Source organism: Athene cunicularia (assembly GCF_003259725.1).
Source record: "Athene cunicularia isolate RWA chromosome 19 unlocalized genomic scaffold, athCun1 chr19_part1, whole genome shotgun sequence".
Lineage (NCBI taxonomy): Eukaryota > Metazoa > Chordata > Aves > Strigiformes > Strigidae > Athene > Athene cunicularia.
The window spans coordinates 5,467,256-5,491,157 of NW_020799124.1; the positions used below are offsets into that span (position 1 = coordinate 5,467,256).

A 23,902-nucleotide genomic window follows, 5' to 3' on the forward strand; every position below is an offset into this window, starting at 1 on the left:
TAGATATTTGTAACTCATATTGGATGTAATGTTCAGCAGCTTTATACCTACGATATGCTTTAGGCTCACCGTTCAACACGCACATGTCTAGCGATGTGGCATACTTAATCTTCCCCTTATTTCTTTATCTAAACGCTATACGGTCAAGAATCGATTCACCGAGCTCTAGTAGGTTTGCACAACTCTCTTCCTGCTGTTTATTCTTGCATAGAACAGCTTGGCAAACTCGACTGCATTTCTCCCTCTGCATATTCTGTCTGCAGGAACGCAGAGGAAGAGGGGCTCCAGTCAAGTGAGGATTTCTCGATAGCTGCGCAAGGGATTACAGAATCGCATCGCTTATTTTCTCCCTCAGCCTTCTCTATCTGTCTGCCCCTAATCTGATCTTGTTTTAAGTCTGAGCTAGTAAGCATGGCTGAGGGTGTAGGCTGGAACTTGGGTTTGGCTTCCAGTCTTAACTGGCAGCGCTCCCACCTTGCTGTGAGAAAGGAGCTAATTAAACCTGCGTGCATTTATTTTAAAAATACTATCTCACTGTTCTACCTCGTTTGTACTTTTCTTTGTAGTTCCTTGCTGCCTTTTTGTAGTGTAAGTGGCTCAGTCTGACTCAAATTTTAATCTGCTTAGTTTCTCCTGAGTTTCCATAATATATGAATAGAGATGTCAACAAAGAAAGAGTACTTTGATTTTTTTTTTTTTCCCCCTGGTTTGTAGACTATATTCTTTAGTATTGTGAAAGGTTCCTGCTCCAAATAGTTTTGTCTTCAGATTGCTTCACTTGGAATAAACCACTGTTCTGTCGTGTCACAGGCAGCACCTTTATGGCAAATGAGAGAAGTGTGTTCCTGAGAACCTGGCTACTGAAATGCCTTAGTTCAGGTTAGGGACCCTACCCTGTTCTAATGCAAGGGCTAGTTAAGCATCCTAATAAATCCTGGTGGATCTATCAGATGGATGTTAAAATAGAGATACTCTCTGGATTTGGCTAACTGTAACAATGAATGTTCTCTTTTTCATTTGGCATTTTTCAAAATCTTGATTTAATGGTTGAATAATTCATCTCGCTGTGGAGCTTATGTGGCTAAAAATAGAGGAATGAATGTGAATAATTTCCCGCCAAGTAAAAATTCTACTAAATTGTTTTGTTCTTTTTTATTAAAAAAGCAGAGTTTTAAACTTCTTTTTAAACACAGTAAAACTTTGATTTTTTTTTTTTTCACTAAAGTATATTTGTTGCTTTGGTTTAGTCTGTCAGCAGCTAGTCCTCTATCTTCTAATACTTGCAGAATTTTCAGTTTATGTTCTTGTTTACCAAAACCCAGAACTTCTTTCAAGTGGACTATAAATGTTTTCATATGCAGATTTTTTTTTTTGAGTGGTCTGTGGCAGATGTTGTTGCCATCATTGGCTCCAAGCAATAAATTAGATTATTGTGTGCTTTGACTTCTGTGTTCATTTGCAAGCAGCTTTCATTTAAAAAAAAAAAAAAAAGTCAATAATTTGTTTTCCTGCTGTAGTCATTTGTTTCTGGAAGATGCAGAAGATGAGTGGCTTGATAAAATGGTGTTGACCAGTTCAGCTGTTAACAATATTATCTTTAAATACTTTTTTTTTTTTTAGTATCTGTCTGTAGAAAATTATCGATAGTAAAGCTACATATCCTGCAGGTGAGTTCTGGAAGAAGATTATTCTTATTCCAATGGACACAGTTTCAGCTGACATAGATCGGTACGTGTGTGTGATGGTTAGGACTGTATTTAGACAAAATAATAATTAGGCTGGTGCGTGGTTCACATTAGCGCTATGGGTTTGGATCCAGGATTACTTAGGTAGGCAGGAGACACTGTATCCAATTCCATAAAGGCAGAGTAAAGAGTAGTGAGCTGTAGGTCGGGCAGGTTGCTGTGCTGAATTCCGTTTTGGATGTTGATGCTGCTGCTGTTCTCCATCTGACAGTGCGAGGGGAAACACTGCGAAGACGATGGGGATGATGAAATGAGAACTAGGGGATCCACAGCTAGGCTGTCGTCTTTCAGCTCCTCCCAGAGATTTCCTAGGACAAAGCAAAATGCATTGATTCAGCTTTCTTTATATATGCCTCTTGAAACATCGTTTTATGGGGAAAGTCGTAATTATAGAGTTGCGTGTGCTGTGTGTGTGGGTACTCTTAATCCCTTGTGATTAAGAAAGGAAAAAGATTGTTTAGAAAGTTACTATGAAAGATTGTTTAGATCGTTATTATTTGTCTGCTTAGTAAATTTAACTCTGGGGGAAAGCAGCACTGACTTAAGAAAAGTACTTCACTATAATTGGCGAGATTCTGTGCAAATGTATCCTTGTGGAGATTATGTTCTGTTCTATTCTATTCTATTCTATTCTATTCTATTCTATTCTATTCTATTCTATTCTATTCTATTCTATTCTATTCTATTCTATTCTATTCTATTCTATTCTATTCTACTCTACTCTACTCTACTTCTATTCTACTTCTATTCTATTCTACTTCTATTCTATTCTACTTCTATTCTATTCTACTTCTATTTGAATAAAACCCTAATTTTGAAAGGGGAAATGGCCTTTGTTATCTTTGTAAGACATGGAAGAGCCAATGGCATTTTACGGCACAAATCTGAAAATAATCTTAGTGTATTGCTATGGTGTAGTGTTCTCTGAATTGCAAACTAAATTACTGGGTATGTGATTGACTTGACAAAGCAAAAGATCTGAAATGTTACTTTTTTCTAGTGTGTACCAAAAAGTTTCTCATCTTTCCATTGAATGCACATATCAGCGAAGGCATTAAATAAGTTACTGCGGGAGGGCTGTGCTTTTCATATTTGTCACTGAAGATTGCTTTGGGGGGGAGCAGTAGCAGGGAGACTTGCTCCAAAGCTATACCCACCATCTGCAGACCATCAAATGGGATAATGCTTAGCCCTTTTGATTTAAAAAAAAAAGAATTGTCTTAAATGTATCTGTGTGTATAATGATTCTGCTCCAAGTGTGCAGGCCTTGTCTTAAATTCTAAGACCTCTAATTTGAGATTTGATAATTTTAGAAAGAAAGAAAGTAAAAATCTTCGATAAGGCTCAATAATTTAAGGTAGAGGGCAAGGACAGAGGGAAGTTAGAACTGTCCCGTGAAGCACACGGGGTATCCACAGTACAAAGGAGCACGCTCCAGATTAACTGAGTAAAATGGAAAGAGGTTAAGAGAAGTGAGTGGAATGTGAGATCCAGCTGCTTGAAAGAGGAAGAAGCTAAGGATTCGGAAAACTCTGTTGTTAATTTTAGTAATCTCGGCATGGCAGGATTGTGGAATACTTGTGACACTACAGTGGCAAGGTGATTACATCTGATGAGTTGTAGATTATGCAGACTGTGGTTTCTTGCCCTGTCTTTTAGTCTGCCACTTTTTGTCTGTGCAGGAGGGCAATTCTTGCGTGTTATTTGGTGCAGCAAGAGCTTTATCACTTGGAACTCACAGGTTTTATTTTATATGTATACATATACAGATGTATATATAGATACACACATAAACTTGATGTGTTGGTTGTTTTTTTTTTTTTTAAATTATTATTATTTTTGCATGCAAAGCTATGTTCCTAGTGTTCAAAATCCCATCCCTTCAAGATGATTCAATTATTTATTTTTTTCTGTCAGCATTACATACCTAAGTATTTAAGAACACACCTGAGAAAATATTGTTTAGGGCACAGACCATATGACTGCCTTATGAAGGAGTAAACAGCAGCCTTTTGAGCAGAGATGTCCAAAGGGTTTGAATATAGATAAAGAAAAATGTCAGCATGTTAATTCAATCAAAATTATTTTTCTTTGTGCTCCTCACATGACAGTTCTCTTGGTGTGCAACTAGAAGTTGTGCCTGAGTAGTTTTCGGTGGAAAATATGTCTGAGTTTAAACAATACATTATAAATACTGTCTTAAAGTATTTAATATTGGCGGTTGTAGTCAGGAGTAAGCAGGTTTGGTTTTTTTTTTGTTTTGTTTTGGTTTTTTTTTTAAATAGGTCTGGATGTAAATCTGCAGCTTTCTTGGGAAAGTTTTTATAGATACAAATTCCATGTTGTGCAAAATAATGTACCCAAGTAAGCTGCTCTTTGCAGCAGTGGCAAGGACAAGCAGCTAGAAAAGAAGGACACAAATACATCTCATGCAGCGTGATGTGATAAGCTCGACTCTGCCAGATAAAAAAATGCCTTTAGATACTCACCTTGGAGATCAAAATCAGTCAGGGATGGGTTAAGAGCATCGATGTCGTTGCTGAGATCTCCCTCCTGCATGAGCGTGTCCTGCACCGTCCTGGCTGCCGAGTGCTCGCTCAGCAGCTTCGCACCGCACGTCGGGGGGGTCTGAGCCGGCACTGGGGAGTCCTGGGTGATGCTGGGCTGGGCTCTGAGCTCGCTTTGAGCCTCCCCAGAAGGAAACAGGCTCTGAGGGTCAGGCGTCTGTTGCATTAACGTACTTGCGATTTGAGGAAAAGCCTGTGGTGATGAATAGCAGGCGGTTTGCTGCCCGCCGAGTAAATTTGGGAGTGGGTTCTTGACCTGGAGAGCTCCCGAGGCGTGGATGCTGTGCAGGGGCTGTGGCAAACCCGAGGGAAGAGGGGGCTCGCCCAAGGAGTTGGGTTGGAGTGCCATCTGTCTGCACAGGGATGCGCCTGCAGCACCCGTGGGGCTGCAGGACAGGACCGAGGACCGCAGCTTCTCACTTTTGTCGCCTATCAGGGTGTCAAGTTCTTCTAAAAAAAAACAAGGGGAAAAAAAAAAAAAAGCCCGTGACTGACTTAGTCCTAACACAGCCTAACACTAGTCTTCATCGCTCGCAGCTAGAATTGTAGCGTTCCTCAGGAAATGGGAGAGGGGAATGGCAAACAATATATCGTATATATATATGGATGGTAAGAACTGCAAAAGCCTGAAATGTTTTTCTGAATTATCATTCCCAAGTGAGTGTGTAACAGATTGCATTTTTACGTTTAAAGGCTGCATACTCATCAGACAATTTAAAATTTTATTCTATAGTACTTATTTCAGAGTTGTTTTCATCTTAAAGTTCAGTGAGACGTCGAGAGAGGATGTTTTCTCAGTGAAGCTTCTTTGTGCCTACTTGGAAGCGCTCCTGCAAAACCAGCTCTTATCTAATTCTGCTTTTTAATATTTTATTTTAGTTTTTGTTTTGCCAATCACTTTATGACCAGGAAGAATTCTTAAACGCTTTCCTAATCATGTATAAATTCTCTTTATACAGCTTGGCGCCTATTGCAAAAAAAAAAAAAAAGATCAGGGGACCACCATTTGAGAGCTAGTGCGCTGACATATTACTGACCTGGCTTTGCCATACTCTTCCTTACAGCAACTGGATCTTTCCTCTTCCATTTCTGAAGCTCCTCCTGCATCTTATCAATTTTGGCTGGATTCAGAGCCCACAAACAGCCTTTCCGAGAAGAATTGCCTGACTTGTTTTCAACTTTCTCAAAGCATTTGTTCAAGGATAGGTTGTGGCGTACAGAATTCTTCCAGCCGTCTGGAGCTGTCTGGAAAAATAAATCCAATCTAAGAATGGAACTTCAAGGAGGAAAAAAAACCAAACAAAACAAAACAAAACAAAAAAAAAAACAAAAACAAACCCCCAAAAAACAAAAACCAAAACGCCAAATATATTTCTCTGCTTTGACTGGTGAAATTATAAGAAATTCTCTTTAGGTTATACTTCCTACAGCATGAAACTTGGACGTTAGAAGGAAGCCACAAAAATGTTACCGTCGTGTTGTGTGGGAAGAGAGGGATCAGATAAAACAGTAACTGATCTTTTAAGCCTTTTCAGAGGGGCTGCCGAATTTTTTTAAGGCTGAATTTGCAAATCACAAGAATCCCGTGTGTAAATAATGACATTCTAGAACTCTGAACTAACAGGAAATCTATCTTAATCTACTCTGGAACACCTAGGAACATTTCAAACACTTAATTGAAGGACTGTGTGCTGCTTGGACTCGAATTAAGTGTCCAGGCAGACTTCAAAAGAGTTTTAGCATGCTACTGTAGGTGTAACTTTGTATGCTGGCCAATTACATAACCAAATGGTTTAATCACAAGCCCTACAGACGAGATACAGGTTTCTACATCTGATCACTGCATCTTTTTCGCTTTGCATTTATTTTAAACTCGGTAGTGGAAGCTGGAAGGTTCTTTAAAGTGAACAATGCATGTAAGCTTCATTAAAATGATTCCTCTATTTTGATTTAGGTTATTTCTGATCGGTGAGGGAAGCAAAATTCCCTCCTTTCCCCGAGGACAGTTTTGCATTCAACTTAAACAATAGAATGAAAAGAAAACCTAGAGCAAACCCTCTTTCTGCCATTTAATTTTGATAATATTTTTTTCTTTCTTTCTTTTTTTTCCTGATTGCTCGTAAAATAACTTTGAAAATGAACATTGCTGTAAGGGATGAACAGGGTAATACCCTCAAATGATTATGCTCAGATTCTGCTGGGAAATGCCTGTTTGCTTGCAAATACTTGAAGAAATGGCACTGTATCTTTTTATCACATACAAATTTTTTTTTCCTGCTGTTTGTTTACTTGTTTTCATTCATTTCTGCTTATTTGGTCATGCATCCAGAAGATGCTGCCCATCACGTGAAGACTTTGTAAATTTAGTATGTGTGCTCATGCGGAAAATTCCTATAGTAAATTCCTGATGTGTTTCTTTTGGTAGGTTCTGTACGATGCTATTTGTTGCATATCTGAGTAGAACTGTCTGAGCTCATTGCCACTGCACTATGATCTTAAAAGAAAAAAAGGGAGTGGGAAGAATGACTTGCTACATACGGTAAGAATGAACCTGAGAAACTCAACTTCATTGGCTGCTAGTCCAGCTAGACTTCCCCTGTCATTCTAAGACCAGTTAAAAAAAAATTAAATTTTAGTTTTACTGTGTCAGTCAAATGTTATTCTTTCTAAAAGGTCTGCATTTGCAGAGATGAGAAATCTCACGAGAGACTTTAGAGCTCGTGAGATTACAAAGAATGATCTTCAGTACTAGTGTGAGGCCTTTTTTTTTAATCAATTTTGGATGTTTTTTCTGTTCTTGTTTCCAAAAAAAATCCTCATCTGTGTGTCGTAAGAATGAAAAGAAATTAAACAACTCTCTGACAGGTGGGTGAAGTTGTCTATGTGCCACTATCGATTCATATTTGTGGATGCAAAATATTTGTTGTCATCATTGTTTATATCAGCCACAGAGAATTACTGAACAGAAAGCACAAGAAATAAATAGGATTTTCCATAGGCTGTTTAAAGAGGTTAAAAATTTAAAATTTCCATTTTATGTGCATTGTTTCCTTTCCACACTTATGCTTTATTAATAGGGACCCTTCTTCCATAGAAAGCCAACTGTTTGATAGTTTCTTTAATTGTTGCCTAGTGTAACAGATTTCCTCTAAGACCGTCTTTTATAAATGGACTTGGGTCCATTTTTGCTTTCGCATGGTACGCCGTGAATTTCTGAACATACTTTGCCAGAAATTCTACTTTTATCAGGAATGTGGAATCTGTTCATTCCTAGCTTGTGAAGGACTATCTTGTGGGTTAAGGTGTTAAAAGTCTCACTGAAGGATTTGAGGGTCAAAGTTAATCCTTGCTTTCTTCATTTAAAAAAGAAAAACCTATTTAATTGTAGAAGTTAAATAGATGTTATTTACTAAAAAAGAAACTATTTTCCCTTCATGGCAGCACAGTTTCTACCCTTTCGGCCCACCTGATGTCAGCATTTCACTGTTCTCTTAGCCAGTCCCATAGCTGAGACAACATGGATTTCTATTTAAAAAAAACAAAAAACAAAAAACCAAAACCAACCAACCCAAAACGACAAAAAGCCCTTTTAATCCCTTTCTGCCATAGGGTAATCCTAAAGATGATGAATCAGTTTTTCTCCCTTGAAGTCAAGTTGCTTTCTGGCAGTTCCAAAAGTAAATAAAACTGTTCCTGCTAGGTAAGATGTGTGCTTAACTACTGAATAAGCTGACCTGAAAGAGTGTTCATGGTTTTTTGCCCTGCGCATGAGCCTGCCTATACCTCTGTCTGTATCTAGACAGGATAATTAGTGTTTCTGCTTAAGCACCGGAGAAGATGGGAGTGGCATGTGTTGCTCAGAGGTTTTCAGAATGTGTGGGGGTGTAAACTATGAGATAGTTTTAGTAAGAGCAAAAAAGCACGGGGATTTATTCTGGAGCCTGCTGCCAGGAGCTGAACAGGTTCTTGCATTCAACTCGGTATTGTTAGGCAGCAAAAAAATAGTCATTTACCTAGCAAGGCCCTGCAGGAACGCTCCGGCAGCGTGTTCATGTCACTGGATTTTTTTAAGTTAACATTTGACTCTTAATGAACTGTGCTCTGGCTACTGAAGTTGCTCTGGTGTAGTCGGGATGGCCTTGCTGTGGCTCGCTTTTGCATTCGGTGTAGAGTGGATGCAGCTCTGTGATGCTGGACGCTGCAAGAGAACGCTTGCTGCCCTAAGTTCCATCACACCACAGACCTTTCTAACCTCTTGGACCACTGGCAATAACTCCAATTAACAAGATTAAAGCTTTCTGTTAGGCTCACTAATCGCTACAAAGGAAAAAAAAAAAAAAAAGGATGACAAGCAAAAAAATATTATTGTACAGACCCATTGATCCTGACCGCCTCTTGAAGTTTAAAGAGTTCAGTGATCTTGCAAAACCCTTTCTCTTTAAATCTAGGTCTCAAGAGAAGGGAGAGGTACATCAAAGAGTAATTCAACTTTAGCTGTGTTTTTTTTTTTTTTTTTTTTTTTTTTTTTTAGGACGTAGGAGTTGGATTGCTCTGTTTCAACTAGAAATGAGATCGTTGCATCATAGAAACTAAATTTGCTGTGGCAGCGAATACAGGTTAATTTGACTAGGCTTGTATCATCTCATGTCTCCCAGCAAGATTCTGTGTACACTTGTACTCCGTTTCTCTCCAAATTAAATTGCTTCCCCTCCCCCTGTTGTATCCTGCTATTTAGTGACTTCTGGTAGGAACAACAAAATGTTCTTTGCTGCTTTTTACATTACTTTATCTTGCTGAAGACTTCAAAAAGGGAGGACAGAGGATATTGGCTTTTGCCATTGATAATTCTGTGGGCTGCTGTAAAGACCAGAGGTAGACGGGGCTTAGTGCCCATAAGCATAATATTTCCTTGCTTCTTCTCCCCTGCTTATTTTAAGGATGTTTGGGATGGAACTATTCAATTATTTGACTGTATTTGTGAGTAAAATGCAAAAATAAAGCCATCACAAACCAGTGAGTGTTCCAGTAGCAGGCCCTGTGCCATTCTTTTCCTGTGTGACAGCAGTAACCTCATTTTCGCCGATTTTTCAATGAATTAAGAAAAAGACATGAGGATCTGCAAACAGCCAAAAAAACCCACCACTAAAACCCGCTCCCTGAGGAACTGGCAAGTTTTGGTAAGTAAGGAGGGAAAAGTTTAGACTGGGTATAAAACCAGTTATTTAAAGCTGTGGTAGAGATATACCCACCGTACACATCTGTAGCACACACCTGGCTACACACAAAATATCACAATATACACCAGGCACGATAGTTACACACTATATATCTGAGAAAAAGGTGTACATCTCCCTAATATTTCTGCTGTGTCAGAAAAACTTCAAGACCAGGAAGGTGACACCTTCCTCTTGCGTCTGAGGAATCCCGTGCATGTTGGCAGCAGCAGCACTTGGTTTCCAAGCTGATGATTAATTTTATATTTGATTGCCTTGTAAGACAGAGTAGAATTCATTTCGGTTCGGTCTGATGAATAAACGTGGACGTGCCTGTAAAACTTATCATTCCCATCACCCCGCTTGAAACTCATGCTGTTTTTCTAGAAAATAATAATCAGATAAAAATCCATTATTCTGTGGCCCAGGAGCTTTTTTTTTCCTCACAATCCTCAAACTATTTTCCTTTGGATTATTAATATTTCTTGCACCTCGTGGTAAATGCATGGAAAAAAAAAAGAGTTAATATTTTGTTAGGGACAAAATACAAATCTTGAAATTTATTCTTCTTTTGAAAATGAAAAAAAAAATGTACAGCTACTATGTTCTTGTCACATGCCATCCTTCCCTTCTTCCTCTCCCTGTTTAGATTAGTGTCTTTACTTCATTTTATGTGTGTTTTAACCTAAAAATACGTTGTGTGCCTGTGACTTAAAGTCAGAGTGCTTCAGATTATGGCCGGTCATGTTGTGATGGGATATTCCTTGAATTACGACGGTAGATTTCTTTCTTTATTTTCTCCCTTCTCTTGCTCGCAACAAATAATAGAGTAGCTAGTGATTCCTTTGGGAGAAAATCTGGGAATACAAAAGTGTAAAGGTTCCCAACAGTTCTTCCTTCATGATAGTGTGTTGTTTTTGACGTTAAATTTTTTTATTTTTATTTTTTCAGGCATTATTTATCCTGTCTGAAACCACTGCAAAATTGTATCAGAACGTTTATTTTCGGTTATTCTTAGCGTTCTTAATACAGATGTTTGAATTGCCCTTCTATAGCTGCTTTAAATTTGGGTTAATTGCTGCATGTTTATTTGCTGTTAGGAAACAGGATGGGCTCGTGTGGCTTTATTTTAATTTTGGGGCCTTGCTACCAGCTGCAGGTCACCTGATCTGGCCTTTTGGCGAGGTGATTTGAAGAATCAGCAATAATAAAGCTCTGTGTTGAGCAGAAGTCGACGATTCTGTTCTAGCTCTTTTCCAAATCTGACCTGTAACCCTGCCTTTGGATCGTGCGCTGACTCATCTCTTTCCACTTGCGTTTCAAGCGCAAGAAACCATTCTCTTATAGCACGGATTTAAATTTCAATAGTATCTGCTGCAAACCATACACCCTTACCTTCACCGACATTACTGTGTAATTATGAGCTTAGCACCATTTATCACACATTACACTTTTCTTTGTACAGCGCACGCAAGTGATGAAGTTGCCCAAGACGGATATCCCAGCTCCAGAGCAGAGCAAGGCAACCCTGAACCTCTGCTTCCACAGGAGTCTGGAGCTGCTGCTGATGGCAGAGGAAGCCACAAGACCAGTTCTGCCTGTATTTGAGATCAGAGAGGAAGGAATGGATGTGTTTTTAAAAAATATTTATCCCTTTTATGAGCTGTTGGTGAGGAACGGCCCCTGTTAACCTGCGCAAACTCCAAGTTGAAACAGTTCTCATTATCTTTTTGTGTTAAATATTACATCACGTTCACGTTTCTGCCTAAAACTCTGGGTAGTTTGTGATCATGAAGGTATAAAGTATGAATTGATTTGATATTAACCTACAAGGAAATTATTCCTTTTCACAGATGGAATCGCTTCCTTTATTCCACCTGCTGCCAGGTAAGCTTAGAGAGAGTTGTCCCCCCCTCCCTCTGGAACTCACCTTAAAGTAAGGAAAGTGTTCCGTCATGAAATTGTAAATCTCGCTGACGGGCAAACTCCCTGTCTTGCTGTTTTTGAGTGCCATGAAGATCAGGATGCTTTAGGGAGAGAAAGAAAAGTATTAGCCTCTTCTGCTTGAATCCTCAGAAGCAGAAAAAAAAAACAACCCACGTTGTTTTTCACAGTGTGTGTAATTACTCTGGCTTTCACTGTCATAGCACGAATACCAATGATGCTTAAAGCTGCCACTCGGTTGTTTGTAAGCAATCTCCTTATACTGCTTAATGTCTAGAGGTAATTCTCAAAGCACCTGTAGAAGGTCCAGCCTGTATTTAAAATAAAGTAATAGGAAGTGGAATCAAGACCACAGCCTTCAAATCCTGGTAGTGTGTATTTATGTAAGGTTGTGTCTGAATGCTTCAAGTGATAAAGGCCACAAAGAGAATATCAAAGTGACAGTGACAGAAGGTGTAATTAAATTTTAATTGCCTGATCTACTTTGTTAGACTGTTATTTGGGGGCTAAACCTGTGTGGCGATTGACATATCTGATATGTTTTCTAGGCTTTTCCTTGCCCTAGTAACTGGAGGGGAAAAAAAAAAAAAAAAGAAAAAAAAAAAAGAGTTTTAATCCATGTCCTGGAAAAGACAACTAAGTGTGGTTAGTCTTGTGCTGATGAAATTTGCAACACCTAAGATTTTTGGTTTAGGGAAACGTCTGGTTTTTGTGGGGGTGATCAAGACTGTTCACACACTTTACAACATTTCATTTCCCTCTGCCTTGGCCCCAGAGTCTGGAACATCTTGTGATTCGCACAAACAGGACAGAGCACACTGGGAACAAGACAAATAAGAGTAAGCATGTTATTGCAGATGATGCTGGAAATAGGCCATGGGTAAACAGTGAATTTCCTGTAACGTTAGGACTTGAAAAAAAAAATAAATTTATTACCTGTAGGAGTAGATGGGCTTGGGAAATAGAGGCTGCTGGGATTCTTGACTGCTTTGAGGAGCGATTCTTTGGTAAGGGTAGTGTGAAGAAGTAATGTAAGTCACAGGGTAGCTGCCTCCTGAGGGATACTGATGATACAATAGAAGAGATGTTACTTGGCTTAGCAACAAGCTCTCAAAAATATTTATTTCTTAATAACAGCATTAAACTATTGAGTTCCGAGGATATTGTCCTCTGCCTACATTTAACAGCTGTTACGCCAAGTCAGAGCTGAAGTCTTTCTAGCACGGTATTGGAAATGGTTACTATTACTAGATAATGCTTAAGAAGTAGAAGAAACAGGGCATGTGTGAGGAGGAACTCGCTGATATGTTGGCTGTGGCCAGATCCTGTTGCAGTGTGTTCCGAATTGATGTATGTAAAAAAAGTACTTTCTTTTATTATTGCCTGCTGTGCTGCTGTGCTGAGTTCTTGTGCAAAATGGGCGTAACTGTACCCTATTAAACATCTTCAGATAATTCGTAGTTGTGTAGACCTAAAGCATATCTCCCTTCAGCCGCATCTGTGGCAGCTGAAGTACCTGAGCATGCTCAGCCTCCCCTGAACGTTGCACTGTTCAGACAAGTAAACTAATGGTATTTTATTTGTATAGATAATAATAAAAAAAAACAGAATAAAGTACCTCAAACAATGTGCACCATAGAAAAATAAGCCTATTAACTGAAGTCACTAAAAATACAGGAAGAAACATGGAAGTTTTGACTGTTTGGTTTTGTGTGCTGGTTGTTTTGTGTTTGTTTTTTTTCGGTTTTTAGGTGAAGAGGGATACAACAAGGCAAAAATTCAGTGTATAAAACCCGATCCCAAGAGAATAACATCCCAAAGCATCCATTCAATTTGCTGTCATCAGGCAAGGCAGCAAAAAACCCCAAACAATAACAACAAAAGCTTTAGTGGATGGCTCATATATATCAGAATATATATAAAGTGGATGTATCTTTGCAGAGTAAGTCAGTAATGTCACTGCAGGGTCAGGAGAGTGGCATATGAGACACTGCTCGTAGGTGGGTTTCATACTGCCTGACTTTCGCTGAAGCTGTGAGGCTTCTCTCTCACTTCCCTCACAGTCAGTGACAAGAAACAGGCTTCTCCAAGAGGCCAGGTGTCTCAGTGCTGTGACCCACGACCTCAAGCAGCTTCTTTCCCCCCTATTTTCTGTCACGGAAATGACCAGAACACAGAGAATCATGCAGCATGTAGGCTACCCTCACCCTAGGGACAAGCAATGAGACTGCAATGCTAAGCCATCACTTCAGGAGATCGCTAAGCCTGTCCAGCTCTCCAGACACACTCAAGAAACGGCTGATCCACGCGATCACCGTGACAGAAACATGCCAATGCCAGAGAAACAGGTGAAAGAGGGGAGATAACACATATAAATATCCTCAACCGCATCAGGGTTTCCGTGGGTTTGCTCTCAATTTTTTAACGCGGCAGTCGGTCGCGTGTTTTTCTTTTCCAAATTGCAGTTAAAACCTGCCGGCTAGCAGCTTTGAAGAACAAAGAATCAGTGCCCGGCTAAGGTGAGATACCGTCAGTTGGCTCTCTGCGAGGCACAGGCTCCCGCTGAACTCAGGGCTCAGTGTCAGAGGAATTTCTGCCTCACACAGATGAATCTGTCCAGATGCCAGGGCTGGGGCACGGACAAAATTAGGAGTCATGTCATAAGCTATTAAAAAAAAAAAAAAAAAAGTCTACCTGCGTGCCTTCCCTAGTACTCAAAGGTTGCTTAGCCCTCTTCTAGTGTTTTACTGCTTAGTTCTAGAAGTCCTGTGTCACGAGGTTTTGACGGTTCCTCCGAAAGATTATCATGCAGCTTTCGAGACTTGTCGGGTAAAACTTCCTTGGTGTTAGTTTATACATCTCCTTGGTTTCTTACTGTCATTCCTATTTTTGGACCAATTGTGTTGCTCTTGGTCTTTATCCCCTCGAAACGCCCGTAAGAGGTTATCATGTGCTTGCGAAATGTTCATAATTTATTTATTCATTCCGGATTCTGAATAATTTATTCCAGTTTCTCAGTAATTTCATTGTTGTTGCTTGAATTTTTGCTGGTTTGCTTTTATCTGTCTAACCCCGAACCGCCTGAAATGGAATGTGGAAAAACCTACCGAATACACTCATTTGTTTGCTACAGTAAGCAGAGTGAAAGAAATGAGATGTCCATAATTAATCGTGTCCTGCCTTGTTAAACTAAACCCTGGGCAAAACTGCCATCTCCAGAGCCGCGTGAAGGAGTTTCTGTGTGCGGTTCTGTGCTGCCTGCTTTGTTGCACTGTGTGTAGATTTTTCATCAGAGTAGAAAACTGGGCAATCTATACAATAATTTTGATTTTATTGGTTTTAGCGGCTCTTTTATCTGGGGATACTAAGATGGGACTGGTCGTGATGTCATTACCAAAGGCAAGAACTGGGCGTTTTAAGGATTATTTCTGTTTTATTGGTTTCATTACTCCTTTTTGAGGGAACAGAGGCTGGGGAATGGTCTGGTATGACAGGCTTGAGCTGGTTTTACAGTCGCACAACTGGCATGAAAGGTGTCTCTGTTTTATGGTGGGTGGGTAAGTCACTTCAGTAAGTGTCTGCTACGTCTTTCAGGTCAATAAGAAGTAATATTTCTTCTGAGTCATCATTTGTGTTGTGTCCAGCAAAGGGGAAGGTGAGGCCACTTTATCATTTGGGCAAAATGAACGAAGGAGTTGATGTCTCTCATCCCTCTAATGAAAAGCGAGGTGTAGTTTGAACATCCTTCACTTCAGGCTAAAGGGCCCGTTCTCTTGAGCGTAACTTCCTAGTGATTTAAATTGCACTGCTCCATTCAAATTTGAAATGTAAAGCATTAATACTGGAGCTGCTTCATGCAAAAGATGTTATTCCACTTCGTCTCAGCCTTGTATCACATGCTCTTTCATTTACCAGTATCTGATGATGGCACACGGACAGCAATTCTACTTGTTATGACTTCTTGTGTTTTTTTTTTTTTTTTTTTTTTCCCTCTGAGTAGTAGAACATGTTGCCATGCTTTTACTACAGTAACATTAAGAAGCACAAATATTGAAAGTCTAACAGAAACCTGCTGCATGCAAGAGATCTGTCACGGTGCCAGTCTGCAGGTGGATGGAAGACTTTCCTCTTGGTGCCTGTTGCATCTTGCCTAGCCAACTCCCAGGAGGTGTATTTCAGCTTTCATTTTGTAGCTTTTTTGAATGTGGTTAATGCCAATGTGTACTAATAGTACTGGTATCAGATCAGCAGTGACAGGGGAAGGGTCCCTGCTTCAGAATTAATAAAGAAATTTTAAAATATTCAAACGGATAAACAAGGCAACTGGAGTTTCTGCTAAAGCAACACACAAACCTGACATTTATAGTGTGTGAGGTGTATGGTGCTGTGGTACATCCACAATGGCTGTACTGCAGGCTCAGTGGGGAACTAGTTTATATTTCCAGCAGAGCTTTTGTAGCAAGTTAATTCTTCATCTGGGACCCTTTTCTTCTAAAATAACAATAATAAAATCAATCAATTTTTAGGTTAGGACGGTAGTGTAACATCACCTTTCTTTTTATTCTATTTTAGTTTTATTACTACCTTTTGTCACTTCTACAGAGTTTTAGGCTAACAAGAAAAAACCAAATTAATTGTGATGGTGTTGGTAAGAAATTAAAAGATAGTTATCTTTTTGCAACGTTATGGAGGGGGGGTGGGTGGAAAAAAGGTGCAGTAAATTGTGTCTAGTGGAATTCTGGAGTGATAGGTAACAGAAAAAGCCAGGAGTGAGATTATTCTATTATTTCCTTACTCAGAGTAGGAGAACTGCTTGTTTCGGTTATCAGTGCCTTCTCGCATCTATTGAGCACCTGTACACTTTCCGAGGTTACCCACTGAGGACAGTGGGTACAAAACCCCTTGATACTGAAACTCTTTGGACTTCAGCAGTACCCGGACGCCCTGAGAAAACGGCTCTGTCCTTGTGCAACGCCTAGTTGGAGAAGAACCTCTGCACCCCTTGAGTTCCTGAGCTGATTTCAAGACAACCTGAGGGGCTGGCCACAGCTGAGGGAGCAGAAAGAGAATGATGACAGTAACAGAAACCTGATTTTAGAAGTTTACGTCGTGCAAGTGTTGGTGCTTACTGAGCTGCCCTGCCCCACCGTCCTGTTGGTCATTTTAACTGTCCCAGACACGAGAAGTTCGGAAAGGCTGCGGAAGTCCCTGAAGCTCTCCAAGTACAGGGAGTCCCTGCTTGATTCCTCTCTATATCTGAGCGGTTAAATACTGTAATAATGAGACATTTTCCTTTAAGTTTCAGTAGACAGGTGGGGGATTTATTAGCATAAGATATACACGCTTAAAAATGTGAAAATCCACTACAGGGTATGGAATACTTTTTTCATTCTTCCTTGACAAAACTCTTAGCAAATAAAATTCCTAAAAAGTGATCTGCGACAGAAGATTTAATTTTATCAGTGATCATAAAATTCCAACATATGTCTATTCTTCTTCTTTATGGTCATTCAGCATCAGATTTTCAGAAGTTAAATTTTCTCTTAAGGAAAATCATGCCAAAAATAACCTTTTTTTTTTTTTTCCTCCTCATGAGGGACTAAACCCTGATGAGTGGTACAATGGCTATTTCAGTGACTCAGACTAGTAACACCTTATGAATTAACAATCCCAGTGAAATATCATATGGTAACCTGCTTTTTGTTTGCTTTGCGCTGTTTTAATCACTGCTCTGTTAGTTATTCCTTTTATACTTCTTAAGCATGTCGAATAAGATGGAACAGTTGATTCCACAATATCAGTCATCAGTCACTGGGATCAAAGGAGTCGGAACTCAAGTGTGAGCTTTTATGTTCAAATAATTATATATATATATATATGAGTTTCCTCTAAGTTTAATTTAATTCGGTTCTAATGGTTGGGAGTTTTGGTAGCTGTGCTATTTTTGTATATGGATTCTTGCGTACATATCTGAAAAATTCTCATTGCCTTAATTTATTTCACCTCAAATAAGTTTGGGGATTTTGTTTTTGTTTTGTTTTTTTTTGTTTTAAATAGGGTGCTTCAAGCATATTTGTATCTCCTTGAATGTCTTTCTTACTGAAAATTTCCTACATTGCGGAGAACTGAGCATAAAGGAGGAAAATTTCAATGTGTTGAGCAGCATCACCATTTATATCTAAAGGAAATTACTTAAAGACGTTTCAGAGTAACGAAAATCACTTTCTGTAATACACACCCTCCCTCCACACCAAGTTTTCACTTGCAAAATTCAGGAACAGATGTATGATTTTGCAAAGATACCGTGTGTGTGCTGCTTTGAAAATACGGACTGACGTGTATTCGAATGACATCTAAACACGCTCAAGAAAAACAGGGTGTCAGTTACTCCTGTGCATTTTTAGTATTAATAACATAGTTACATTAGGGAAGAACAACCTTAATATTGTGCATTCTCATGCATCATCAGCATTTTTTGTCAATTATGCTTCAGCTGAATAATCTTTCACGGAGGATGATGTAACAGTCAAAAGATTGCAAAAGAGATGTGTGCGCCATCGAGCACAAGGAAAGGGAGCAACATCTTGCTGTTAAAATTTTGCTTTAAAAGCGGTTTTCTACGTTTGATCTGAATTTTAAGTATACAGTCACATATATTTAATTTTTATTCTGAAGTTAAAGCACGGTTAATTCCTTGGAATCCTGAAATGCCAACAGTTATGTTAATAATTTATTTAGTTTCAAAGCCAATTTTCTTGATCATGATGGTGAAAATATAAATAAGCAGTACCAAGATTCCATTTTTACAAGTTGGTTTTTTTTTTTTGGATGACCCTTTTAAAATGCATTTAAATGTGATTCTTTTAAGATCTCATCATAAACAAAATGTATGTATACAAACATGGCCCTGCAAACACAAATTTAGCAGGTATTGTTTCATCTGTATTTTGTATTATTACCATAGCTACTATACCATTACGGTGCCAGAAATACAGGGGATTTTGGTGTACATATGGTACTGACCTGATGGAAAGGGTGTGAGGGGCAATACATCTGCTGCACTTGAGGCTGATAGCAATACAAACCAGGCTGCCCTTCCAGTGGCGATGTCCTAAGCTTCATGTCCGAATCCTGCTAGAAAATATTTAAGGAAAGAGTCATTAGAGAAAACACCTCAATTTAAAATAGAATAATTCTGTTACTGTTCTGATTTGTCTTTCATTATACTGTATTTTTGGACTTGATTCTGTCACTGTGTTACATAGAACTTGCTTTATATTCTAGTGGTAAAAGAAGAAACGTGCTTTCCTGCATTTATAAAATTACCATTTTTTTCAGAAGGAAAAATCCCAGTCCGGATTCCATGCAAAGAGCAATTCAGAAAATGTCCACTTCTGTTTATCTGCTTTCCCTACACACACAAACAGCATACCCCATCTTTCATTCCTGAGTGTGCACATGTGTCTCTGCGTCTCTCTCTTTTCATACTCCTTGATTTTATCTCGCAGACTGTCGGTACCTCAGGCTGACGCCGGAGTTTTTGTCATTAGTAGAGGGCGAGGTCTATAATGCACAGGGAAGAGGTGGCAGAAAAGAATCAGACCAGGCTGACAACTGAAGTGGATTAAGATGTAGGAAATGCGGTAAGAATGCGACTCGTTTCTGCAGTTGTGGCGATGAACACAGAGATGTTCACCAAATCTTGGTTTCTCAAAGGTCTGCCCAGCTGCCTCTCCTGGGGTCTGTGAAGGGCTCGGCCTCCGGGATGTTAAACGTTGCTGTCTTTTAGTTAGAAAGCTGAGCACTGAGAACTTTAGACGAGCAGTTCAAACACATGGCACGAGAAGCGAGAGAGAGCTCGAGCTGGGAATTAATAGTTCAGGGAATGATGTATTTTAAGCAGCGCTCTTATCCGTGCGCCTGGTGACTGACTTCAGGTTCCTCCCCCCATGTAAGAGGAATTCTGAGAGCGGATGTTGTAGCATCTTCTGATTTCAAGGAACCAGTAGTGCCCATCCTTCTGGTTTAAAGCAAGGCCGGAATGACCATCTTTACGGTACGGACTAGTGTAGGGGCACATGTTAGACTTGATTTGGTATCCTGGCCCCAAGCAAATGCCACACTCAGTGTTGATAAATGTCCATGCTCTTTTGGTGGGTGTAAGATGAAGTTTTTCGGAAATGGCGACTTGCCGGCAGTGTGTAATGCTGACTGAACTGGTGTTCCCGTGTGGCTACTGCTGACAAGTAGCCAGTCTTTTCCTCAGTAGTCCCACTTATTTGGCAAAGGACTTCTGCTGTGCGCTAGTTTTACATCCTCTACATCTTGCAGCCCAGGGATTTGGGAAGAAAATGGGAATTTTTTTCTTTTTTTTTCCATCAACAGCTTACAGGTTTTGCATTAAACTCATCTGACCTAGATGACTATTTATCCAGGAAATAAGAGATTTAGATCAATTTTCTCCTTAACCTGAATGGCTTCAATCCCCAGGTATGTACCCTGACAACATCCCTCCATTCCCTGGTAAATTGTCTTAATCCAATTAAGATTTTTTTTTTTTTAACCCTTTTTTCTTTTGGTAACCCTCGAACTCTTTGCCTCACAGCAATGTCGAACCAGTGGTTAGGGCCCTCTCCTGGCAGATGGAGTCATTATTTTTGTCTGCACTAGATTATGAAGATATGCTTTACCCTTTGGATCACAGCAGAGATACCTTTTGGAGATACTGGAGGGTAATTTGTCTTGCTTTTCAGGGATCCCTGTGGTGCCTGAAATAGTCAGTCGCCTCTATCCAGTATGTGAATTAGCCCAGGTACCTCTGCACTGCACATACCATAAACACCTTCTATTTAATTATATGTAGTACTGATGTCTGATAGTTTCTCTTCTATTTGCATCGAGAAAAATGCAGGTCAGCCAAGGTGTCGTAATAAATCTGATACACATGTCCTCGTGCTTGAAAAATACTGTTTCGTGAACTTTTGTCCCTTGAAAATACTAGTTGATAACAAGTACTGATACAAAACCTGTTGTCAGAAAGGATTTGGATATTTAGGATACATGTATTGTGTTTAGAGGAAAATCTTTTGTCCTTGTGCACCTTTCTGAGGACTGTTTTTCAGTAGGGAAAGGCTATAAAAGAGAGAACTTTGACAAGTAAACATGTCCTGAACTCTAGCCTGAAACTTGACAAGAATAAATGTCTATGTAGTAACATTAAGAGATAAGAGAATAACTCCAAAAATATATTTTTGACATTGAAAACAGGAAAAAAAAAGAAAAAGAAAAAAATACTGACCATGACTTGTGAACTGTGATCTTGACCTGTGGTGCTGTACTGGAGGCTGTTGCACCATGGCTGTTCTGTGGAGATGTTCTGGATGTGTGTAGGAAATGACTCTGACTCATCGGGACCTGTAGATCCTGGTAGACCCTCGAAACCATCGATGCTTCGAGCACTTTTGAAGGGTGAACCTTCTGGTGGGAGGGCTTGATGTGCTTCCTGGAAGACATCTTCGCTGATCTGCCTCTTGTAGGGGTGAAAGGGGTTTCTGCTGCTCTTGAGAAACCTGTCATAATTTCCTACAGTACTTTCCTCATAACTGTACCGTCTGAATTTTTCAGTGCTGAAAGACGCTTTAAATTTGTTCTTGCCACAGTGAATTCCTTGGCTTGTAGGGTATCTCCCATGAATTTGATCCTGAGCTGGAGAAGCAGGGCTGGGGCTGTGAGAAGACTCTGAACTCTTCCTTTCTGTCCTGCTGTCTGACTCATATGGTTGGCAGTTATAACTGGGATTATCCTGCAATGAATTATTGGCATTTATTTAGAATTAGTAAGAGCAAATATTATTATTTATTTACAAAATAAGTACATCAAAGATATATTATTGATGAGGAATATAAAATTACTAGACGCCTTCATGCAGAGAAGCCCTAAAAGATCTAAAGGGTTTTCTGGTTACTTGGTATCCAAAGCTGTTCAAAAGTAAATTAATAAAAGCATCGAGAAAACCAAACTATCTCAGAAAAACAGGATGTCTTAGGTAACTATTGACTAGTTGGTCTGACAATTTCAGGAAAAAGATGATGTATGACCCAGTGATGAAAGATTAAATGACAGGAATATGATAAGTGCAAGTCTTGTCATATACAAGTTTAGTCAAATAAGCTTGATCTCATCCTCTGATGGTGTTACAAGCTGCCAGATATGTTGCTAGTTACATCACTTCCTTTCATTAACATCGCCAAACTCATTCTGTGAGACAGGTAGGCTCTAGGCAGACATTTTAACCTTCTTCCTGTCTCATCTCCTCCCTTCCCTTTTGCACTTTAGCAAAAAGAAAATAGCAGCTACTAAAGTGCTCTTTAATCTAGAAGAGAAAGGCTTAACAAGATCTAGTGTCTGGGTCCTGAAGCTGAACACATTCAGCTTAGAAATTACGCATATTTTCCCTGACATCAAGGATGAGTAACAACTGGGATGGCTTTTGAGAAAACACGCTTAAGTCAAGAGCAGGTTATTGTGTTCAGTGGAGGGGGAAGTGTAACGTTCTGTGTCACGCAAAAAGCCGGAACGGATTATCACGTGGTCCCTTTCCCCTCCAAATCCAAGCTGGTCTGACGGTATTTTAGGAGAACAGGTAAAGGAATATATGCCGTCATGGAAGAACCAGACTTCAAGAAGTCCCAAAGGGGAGGGAAATTAGTGTAAAGCCAGAGCTTTCCGTGGAGAGGAACATGGCACAGCTGCTTCCTTCATTTGCGCGTGGGTCTGCGTCTCAAATCTATTCATGTTTTGTTCTGTCATGGATTCCTGCAGAAAGCACACCGGACCTCATGATGCTTTCGGCTTCTTGTCTGAACTCAGACTCGCTCAGTTTGTAACTTCTTAATTCTTTCTTCCTCACTCTCCTCTACGGTCCTAATACGTGTGTTTACGAGATCTTTTATTAAATACGAATCAAAACGCCCCCCTGTATTTAGCTATATGAATGGCAGTGCTGTCAGTCCTCCACCTGAAATGTTCATAATGAAAGCATGCCAGTGGTTATTTTTGCTGTTGTTTGGTGAAAAACACCACTGTCAGTTTTGCTTTTGTTATGAAAAGGTAAACCTGGTGAACATACAGGCAACGGGAGACGGATCATTTTATTCCAAAAAAGTCTTAAGGAATTCTGATGTTCTTGAAGGTATCCTCTACTGTTAGGGAGCAGACGAAAATGTTGTGATGTCTCTCTGTCTTCTTTTTAATGTATTTATTTTAGAAGCAGGATGAGAATTAGCTCTAAATGTGGCATTTTTTGCTGCATTATAGCTAGATGGGTTGCCTGTTTTGTTTTTAAGTAATAGGATTTTAAAGCAATAAATAGGAAATGTAGCATGGAGTTTAGGGTTAGCTCCAAGGAATAACTCAAGTTTCTGCTCTTTAGGGATAAAACTTTCAGTGTTTACTTCGTTACCAGTTAAATATGCCGAGATTTATACAGTAGTTGCTGAATATTGTATCTGACCTTGTGCCTCTGAAGAAAGAGAACAGAACTGGGCTGCCTTACTCACAGTTTGCTGGACTGGGGATACCGAATCCCCCTGTGTCTTCATGAGGTCTTGTTGGTCCCTTTCCAGAGTGTCCGAAGAAGCAAATTTAATATTAGATTGATCCTGGAGTAGCGAAACCATTACCGAATCCACGTCCAATAGAAATCCTGTTATGACAAAATCAAATTGCAATAAATACTTTCTAAAACTTAAACTGTAAAACAAACCACCTTGTTACGTGCAGATGACTAACAGTGGGAGATTTGCAGCTGGGCGAGAATTCCTAATATAGTTGATTTTTTTTATTTTTTTTTTTAATTAGCTCTTAAAGAAACGTTCTGTAGGTGCAATTACAATGAAGACGTGATACAGAGTTTATATGGATTTACCACAACATTTTTATAAAAATAAGTCATTACTTTGTTTTCTATAGGTTCGTAAATTAATGAAAATATATTCCTTTGGGGTTATACAATTTAGTAATATTGCTTTATTGAGAGATTGTGACACAACCTCAGTTGCTTTCAGTGGGAAGGTTTTTTGCTGTCACTACTTAGACTGATGGTTACTACAGACTTATATTTTTGCTTTTGCTTTTCTATTATCACCAATCCCTTCCACATTTTGGTTCTGTTTTGCATGGTTAAATGTATCTGAGATATGTAAATAACTTCATCATTCCATACCTATTTTTATTAGTTATGTCTCCTCTCAAGTTCCCAATCTTTGATCTTTGGATACATGAAGTGTATTTGATGGTATTCTTTGGATTAAGAGGGATAAATTTAATCTTCTACTATTTTATTTTCTATCTTTTTTTTTTTTTTTTTTCCCCCCAGTCCTCGTTCACTGTAACCATACGGTAAAACAACAAAAGAAGAACTTGCATCCTCTTC

At 39.3% G+C, this 23,902-nt stretch overlaps 1 protein-coding gene across 1 annotated transcript; it reads right to left on the bottom strand.

The window, feature by feature from the left end:
* Positions 1-688: 688 nt before the first annotated feature.
* Positions 689-23,147, bottom strand: FOXN1 (forkhead box N1). Its single transcript, XM_026861510.1, has 8 exons — positions 23,028-23,147; positions 20,768-21,271; positions 18,493-18,603; positions 12,406-12,533; positions 11,456-11,552; positions 5,350-5,557; positions 4,235-4,762; positions 689-2,053 (listed from the first exon to the last, which is right to left on the bottom strand). Exons 1-8 carry the CDS (start codon positions 23,145-23,147, stop codon positions 1,791-1,793), a joined length of 1,959 nt encoding a protein of 652 aa, XP_026717311.1. The 3' UTR covers positions 689-1,790.
* Between the last annotated feature and the right edge of the window lie 755 nt (positions 23,148-23,902).

Bases quoted from the DNA above. Each gene is read 5' to 3' on its own strand.
- FOXN1 (XM_026861510.1), bottom strand. From the start codon at position 23,147: ATGGTTTCGCTACTCCAGGATCAATCTAATATTAAATTTGCTTCTTCG. The intron at 5,558-11,455 runs GTGAGTTCCAGA...TTATTTTTCCAG, and splicing joins AACACTTTCCTTACTTTAAG to ACAGCTCCAGACGGCTGGAA. The intron at 2,054-4,234 runs GTGAGTATCTAA...GCTTTGTCCTAG, and splicing joins GACTGATTTTGATCTCCAAG to GAAATCTCTGGGAGGAGCTG.